The following is a 7,493-nucleotide window of genomic DNA, read 5'->3' as shown; positions in this document are numbered from 1 at the left end:
ATTGGTTCTGAATGAAACTCCGAGCGGATTCACGGACCCACTGACATGGGAGTCACCAGCCTCCACTGCGCTTCGATCTTCGGTCTTTTGGACGGACCGAGCTCTGGACGGCTTGACCGGCTGCTTCACTTCCAGCTTGAGCATCCTTCGGGCAAGGTCCGGAGAATCGCCTCCAGGTTTTGCTTGTCACTCCGGATTTCCTCCAGGTCCGTCTCGAAGGCCTCGATCCGCTGCTGCTGCTGCTCAGCCTCCTCTTGCAAGGTGCTCAGCTTCTGCCCGAGGTCCCCAGACCCCGAAAGACGCACCTGTAAGCGCTCCAGCTGGACTCGGCCCGCGTCCAGCACAGCCTCCGACTGGGTAGCTTCATCCAGGTTGCCTGGGGGGAAATAAAATGCGTGCCTTATACTTGATGTGCGGGTACACCACTGCAATGGCATCCCCAGGTCCAACCTCCACAAAATGTGATTGCATATAGTTTTGTGAAGCTTTGAGGCCTATAGAAGCAAAGTAAAAAAAAGTCAGGCCTTAGAGGCCTGGATTTTTCTGTTGGGAGGAGGTGTATTGGGTCCAGGTTATCTGAAAGACCGTAATCTCCCATACGATTTGATTTGATTTATTACATTTATACACCGCCCCATAGCCGAAGCTCTCTGGGCGGTTTACAAAAGTTAAAAACAGAGAACTTTAAAAAGTATACAAAATTTAAAAACATCAAAAACATAAACAGTATAAAAACAACGGTATCCATTTAAAAACAACAGTTCTGGGCTCTGCCCTTGCTCTGAGATCTTCTGGGGAGGCCTTTCTCTCAGTCCCACCAACATCCCTGGAACGCCTGATGGGTCCATGGGACAGGGCCTTCTCGGTGGCTGTTCCAAGCCTCTGGAACTCCCTTCCCAGGGAGGCTAGGTTGGCTCCCTCTGTGCTACAGTTTCGGAGGCAGGCAAAAAACTTTTTTGTTTTGTTTTAGCGGGCTTTTGGAACTACGCTGAACCTGTGTTAATGTCCTGGATTCCCCCTCCTAATCTGTTACTGTTTTTTTTTATAATAATAATAATAATAATAATAATAATAATAATAATAATAATAATAATAATATATTTTTAATTTTACTGCAGGGTTAATTTTATTTTAACTTTTGTAAATTTATATGCATATGTTTTAATTGTACATGTTTTAATCTTGCAAACCGCCTTGGGTCCCAGTACTGGGAAAAAGGCAGGATATAAATAATAATAATAATAATAATAATAATAATAATAATAATATTGCTGAGATCACACACTCCCATCATTTGGCAACTTTTGTAACTTCCACGGGTTACTGATTGCAACACCCAGATGAACGTTCACTCTTTGGTTTTTAAAATCCCTTCTTTTCTTTTCTTTTTAAAAAAATAGGGGTGGGGAAGGAAAAGGAAAGAAAGTAGCAGTGATCGATTTTAAAAGTGAAGGCTTCCCTCTAGTGGTTGTGACTGGAAGTGCTGAGAATTCCGCAACGAAACTGCTGGCGGCTTCTGGGTCACACAGAGCTCCTAGTGCTCTCAATCCAGAAAAACTTTGTGCATGTGATACTGGGAATGAGATTGAGAAGGGGGCATACTGCAGCAGGTGAGCTAGCCAGAACCGGGTTTTTACATGCTCAATGTGTACACGCTAAGTTCAGAACAAGACCGGGAGACAAGCATACACACTGTGCAATTCTAACCACTCACTCTAGATCTCCTTGCCAGAAAATAGAGAGTCATAATATTAATACACATTGTCAGGGTTCCTTCTATGACTTTGACTCCCCGAGCAACTCTTTCAGGATCCATGGCTCCTTAAGAGGCTTTAGTTGTGGAGTGGATGACACTTCAGACACTTGTGGCATAACACAACAGTTTGCTAGTAAAGTAAAACAAGCAAATCACAACTCAGGCCACAGCTAGACCTAAGGTTTATCCTGGGATCATCCAGGGTTCGCCCCTGCCTGAGCACTGAATCCCCTGTGTGTCACCTAGATGAACAGGTTTGACCCCTGGACGATCCAGGGATAAACCTTAGGTCTATGGCCTCAGTCAATAGAACTGAGTGATACAAAGGTATTAAATCAAAATAAGAGTTACACAAAAGCAAGTTCTTTTACCCTAAGCTACACCTTTCTTTCTGCTCCTTCCATAAGCTCTGGTCTTTTTCTGTTTCTGGTCTTTTTCCTGGCTGGCTCTCTCACTTTTTAATATCCACTTCCCCTAAAACAGAAACTATAGTTCCAGCTTTGAAGAAATGAAACTCACCCAGGAATGAACCTTAACTGGAGAAATGAAACTACTCTGCCTCAGGAATAACTCCTCCCAACAGAAAACTCCAAGCCTCCAGGCCTGAGTATATTACCTTGCCTCTATAGGCATCAATCGTTCACACACACACATATACATCTGACATCACAGCTTGCCTTCTTAGAAATGAGTGTTTCGTGACGGGCCGTGCCCACTGTGGCAGCCATTTTGAGAATGGGCAAGCCCCTCCCATGGCGGCCATTTTGCGAGAGCGCCCACAGCACTCTCAACATTCCAATTGTGCCCTCTGACCCAAAATGTTCGGGGACCTCTACAACACACCAATGGGGGTCGTGGGGGAGAGGGGGGAGGCGACATGTTGCTCACCTAAGTTGGCAAGCAGGTTCTTGAGAGACTCAATGTCCGTCTGCAAGGAGTGCTGCATCTCTCGGAGGCTCAAGGAGATATTGTTCACCTCCACCGTAACCTTCAACGACATGTTACATGCGTTAGTTGCGTCTAAATCGCACACAACCAGTTTGCGGCCTTGCAGATGTTTTTGAGCTTTATCACACCAGCGTTATACTGTGCAATCACTGCGAATTGCATGCAAAGGACTCAGAAGTTTTCCACCTTATAATCTGCTTTGATTGTGAAGTACTCCCAGGCATCCTGCTTTAATTGTGCTATAAAGCCAAAAGATTCGTCGTATTTAGCCCCTACTTTTTGAGCGTATCATCCGAGCCGCCGCTGGGGCGCAGGAGCAGGATTTTAAAGAAATGCTTACATCTGCGTAAGCGTTAAAGCTAAAGACACCAAAATTGGCACAGTAATAGATATTAGGAAGAGCTTTAAGCATACCCAATTTGAATTGAATTGGGTCATCCGTTGATTTTTTAACAATTTTTTTACATTCCCCCCCCCCTTAAACTCACTTCCTGGTATGCAAAGGATCGCTGTCGCCCGGTAGCAAAAACAACAACAACCGTGAAAGCTTAGCGCTACGGGGATAATCCGAGGGAAGCAGGGATGTGGGATGAAGCTCTTTGACTGCAATGGAATTATGGAATGATCTTTTGTGAACCACCTAGGGAGCTTCGGCTATTGGGCGGTATAAAAATGCAATAAATAAATAAATAAATAAATAAATAAATAAATGATCTCCCCACTCAGGCCTGCTTGGCACCAACACTGACGTCTTTTGGGCACCATTTTAAGACGGCCTTCTACTCCCAGGCATTGAATGGCTTTTAGTGGCCTACGGTGGGGGATTTATGCCAGCCATCTAAACATGCCTAGTATTTTTTTTCTGAAATGATTTTTAGTTGTGTCAGTTGTGTTTAAATGCTGGATTTTAGGCCTTATTTTATCTTGTGAATGGTTGTGAACCACCCAGAGAGCTTCCTGCATGCAAAGCGAGGGTTTTACCCCTAAGCTACGGCCATCTCCAACTGTATGGGGAATCAATCCATAGATATGCTCTCGTGTTGTCACAGCACACGATAAGGATGTAAACAAACAATAGTTCGGTGGAGAAAGAGGAGGCAGATTCAAAGAAGAACAAAAACCGGGGGGGGGGGGAGCGCCCCCTGGCTGATGGACAAGGAACGTCACTGACCATGCCGGATTTGCCAAGCTCGCTGCCTAGTTTTTCGGACTCTTGCTCCTGCCTGGAGATTTCTGCCATGGTCAGAGCTACTTGTGCCGTAAGTTTCCCAGCACGCGTCCTCTCCCGCTTGGCATCTCTCAGCATGTCCTGGGCCGCCTACAGGAGAGGAGGACAAATCACAGGTGAAAAAGGAAGGCATTAGAAAAGATTTACAAAGGTGACAGTAGCATAAATAGCTTCATTAGGGCCATCTAAATTGTCAAACTGGAGTGAGCAAAGGTTTGAATTCCTCCTTGAACGTAGCATTCCTAATCCTGATTGCCTCCTCCCTGCAGGTGACATTTGCTCAGCCTGTATATTTGTAAAGAAAGTCAAATATTACAAAACGCAGCCTCCTCCCAAAAGGAACTTCTCGCAATCCTCTTCCAAAAGGAACCTCTCACAACCTCCTTCTAAAGGAACCTCCTGCAACCTCCTCCAAAAGGAACGTCTCACAACCTCCTTCCAAAGGAACCTCTCACAACCTCCTTCCAAAAGGAACCTCCCACAACCTCCTTCCAAAGGAACCTCCCGCAACCTCCTTCCAAAAGGAGCCTCCCGCAACCTCCTTCCAAAGCAACCTCCCGCAACCTCCTTCCAAAAGGAACCTCCCGCAACCTCCTTCCAAAAGAACCTCCCGCAACCTCCTTCCAAAGGAACCTCCCGCAACCTCCTTCCAAAGGAACCTCCCGCAACCTCCTTCCAAAAGGAACCTCCCGCAACCTCCTTCCAAAAGGAACCTCCTGCAACCTTCACCCAAAGGAACCTCCCGCAACGTCCTTCCAAAAGGAACCTCCCTCAATCCCCTTTAAAACCCGGATAAGTGCTGAATCTCTGAAAGTTCTCATTGCTCAGAGAAGTGGAGCGACTGTGACAATATGGTTTGGCCTCAGTTCCCCCAGATATCTGCCGTCCATACCTTGGCACCTTCCTGGGTGACTGACTCTCCATCGCTGGCAATTTTCTGGGCCTTGGCAGAGACTGAGACCGAATCCCCCAGCACTCTCCGCGCTTGCCTGACCTTCTTCTGGGCCTCTGTTATCGTCCTGCCTTGTACAACAGCCATTTTCCTGCTCAGGGTGTTCTGGCCCCTGTGACGTGCCACCACCTTCTTCATCCCTGTTGACCAAGGAGTAGAAAGAAAAAGTTTGGTTATCCTTCAAGCTGGAGATGAACACAGCCCACGTTCCGATTCATGCCAGTGACCCAACTGATCTATTTATTTATTTATTATTTATTTATTATTTATTTATTACATTTCTATACCGCCCAATAGCCGAAGCTCTCTGGGCGGTTCACAAAAATTAAAACCATCATAAAACAACCAACAGGTTAAAAGCACAAATACTTTTTTGTAGCAGAGGTTTTAGAGCGAGGGTGGAGAACGTGCTTCAACCCGAGGGCCAGATTCCATTCCAGAGGAGCCCTCGGGGGCCACATCCCAGTGGTGGGCGTGGCTGAAGGCAACAGGGGCGGGGCCAGAAACACCAGCATATTTCATCTTAAAGCTCTTCCTGCCAGTCACTGAGACCAAGGAGAGGAGTTTCAACCTTTTAAAATGGGGGGAAAACTGTACAAACGCAGGGAATCCACCAAATGATTGGGGTGGGGCAAAGTGGGTGGAGCCAGGGGAAGGAGGTGTGGCCACCTGGGGAATTCCAGAGAGACAGATTGGGAGCCCAGGCCTCAGGTTTCACATCTTCGCTTTAGAGCATGCATTATATACCCGCTGTATGGCAGCATGTTTAGAGTCCTGAGTGATTCTGACTAAAACCCGGAGCGGATTCATCACCCCACTGATATCGGAGCCACCACCCTCCACTGGTGGGACAATCCAGTCACTGTGGAGAAATTCTTAAGCCATTCTTTTCCAAATGGACGCCCACGAGATGCGTTGGACTGCAACCACTATCATTCCCAGCCATGCAGGTTGGGGATGATGGTGCTTTGCAGCCAACACCCCTGGAAGGCACCTGGCTGGGGAAAGCCGGCTTTAATCAATCTCTTGTTTACCATTCAAGCTGTTTAGCAACGACTTTGCTTCGGAGACCACCGTTTCCCCGTTCGAGACCGACGAAGCTGCCAGTGCGTGGGCATCACTGGTCCGTTGCCAAAACTGTGAAAAGCAAAAAGGCAGGATTGAGGCCATGCACGCACTCATGCTTAGCTAGAATATAATTGCTTCCGTGACTCATGTATTTGTATGCATTCCTCAAGGCCTGCACCAGTCCTGGGTCTGCTTATGTGGGCTTATTTGCTTTTAAAAAAATTTAATACTATTTCTCAAAAGTATTTTTTATCCCAACTTTCCATGAAAAGACATGCCCGGGGCATCTTACAAACAAAGGACATTAAAACCATGACATCTCAAATGATCGATAATTAAAATTATGGATATATAAAAGACCAATAAACTACTGAATAATGAATCATTTTTTAAAGAGAGAGAGAGAGATCAGTCAGCAGATAAAAATCCTTTGACCAACATCAAGGAGATTAGAAATAACATTAAAAATCAATGCAGGATTTAAAGTATCCCTGGCAGTTGGCTGTCCAGCTGCCTCTTGAAGGCCTCCAGTGTGGGAGAGCCCTCAACCTCCCTAGGTAACTGGTTCCACTGTCGTACTGCTCTAACAGTCAGGAAGTTTTTCCTGATGTCCAGCCGGAATCTGGCTTCCTGTAACTGGAGCCCATTATTTTGTATTCTGCATTCTGGGATGACCGAGAAGAGATCCCGGCCCTCCTCTGTGGGACAACCTTTTGAGTATTTGAAGAGTGCTCTCATGTCTCCCCTCAATCTTCTCTTCTCCAGGCTAAACACGCCCAGTTCTTTCAGTGATAATTGATAATTGAGTTTCGGTTTGCGAATTGCTTTGAAAGTGTGAAATCGGGTAAGTTCGCCTTCAAATTTCTCCCCGCATTCCTACCCCAACGCCCAGGTTATTTACCTGTTCCAGCTGCGTCATCCTCTGTAGCTCCCCCTGTAGCTCAGCCTGTATAGTGAGGGATCCGTTGGCTACCAGCCGTTCTCCCAGGTCTACCAGCCGCTTCGATTCATTGGCAGCCTGATTAAGCTTTTCTGTTTGCTGCACCAGAGGGCGCTGTAGGACCAAACACCAGAGCCGTTGGGTTTGTGTATAAGCAATCGTCCAACCCAAGCAAGACGGTACAGAGACAGCACTCAGTGTCTCAGTGACACACAAAAGACAAAACATCTTACGGTCAACAAACCTTCTTACAATTTAAGTGCTATCCTGGTCACCACAGGTGACAAAGAACGTAAGAAGAGCCCGGCTGGATCAGACCAAGGATCCATCTAGTCCAAGTAGGACATTAGTGCAACAGCACCCTCCCACCCATGTTCCTCAGCAACTGATGCATACAGGCACACTGGCTCTTATACCAGAGGTTGCACTTAACCATCAGGACTAGTAGCCCTTGACAGCCTTCTCCTCCCGGAATTTGACCGATTCCCTTTTAAAGCCATCCAAATTGGTGGCCATCACTACATCTTGTAGTAGTGAGTTCCATAGTTTAACTATGTGCTGTATGAAGAAGTCCTTCCTTTGATCCGTCCCACCAATCAGT

The 7,493-nt window shown here is 46.5% G+C and overlaps 1 protein-coding gene across 1 annotated transcript in view; it reads right to left on the bottom strand.

Annotated features, from left to right (window-relative positions):
* LAMC3 (laminin subunit gamma 3) overlaps positions 1–7,493 on the bottom strand; it is a 48,058-nt gene continuing 40,565 nt past the window's right edge. The window contains exons 23-28 of the mRNA XM_063144717.1: positions 6,854–7,006; positions 5,919–6,021; positions 4,825–5,024; positions 3,876–4,022; positions 2,645–2,744; positions 1–376 (exon numbers count right to left, since the gene is read on the bottom strand). Coding sequence (XP_063000787.1) covers positions 126–376; positions 2,645–2,744; positions 3,876–4,022; positions 4,825–5,024; positions 5,919–6,021; positions 6,854–7,006 — 954 coding nt within the window. The 3' untranslated portion in view covers positions 1–125. The remainder of the gene's footprint in view (positions 377–2,644; positions 2,745–3,875; positions 4,023–4,824; positions 5,025–5,918; positions 6,022–6,853; positions 7,007–7,493) is intronic.

The sequence above is a fragment of the Elgaria multicarinata genome, chromosome 19 (genome assembly GCF_023053635.1).
Source record: "Elgaria multicarinata webbii isolate HBS135686 ecotype San Diego chromosome 19, rElgMul1.1.pri, whole genome shotgun sequence".
In the NCBI taxonomy this organism is placed as follows: Eukaryota; Metazoa; Chordata; class Lepidosauria; order Squamata; family Anguidae; genus Elgaria; species Elgaria multicarinata.
This window is presented reverse-complemented; position numbering and strand designations above follow the sequence as displayed.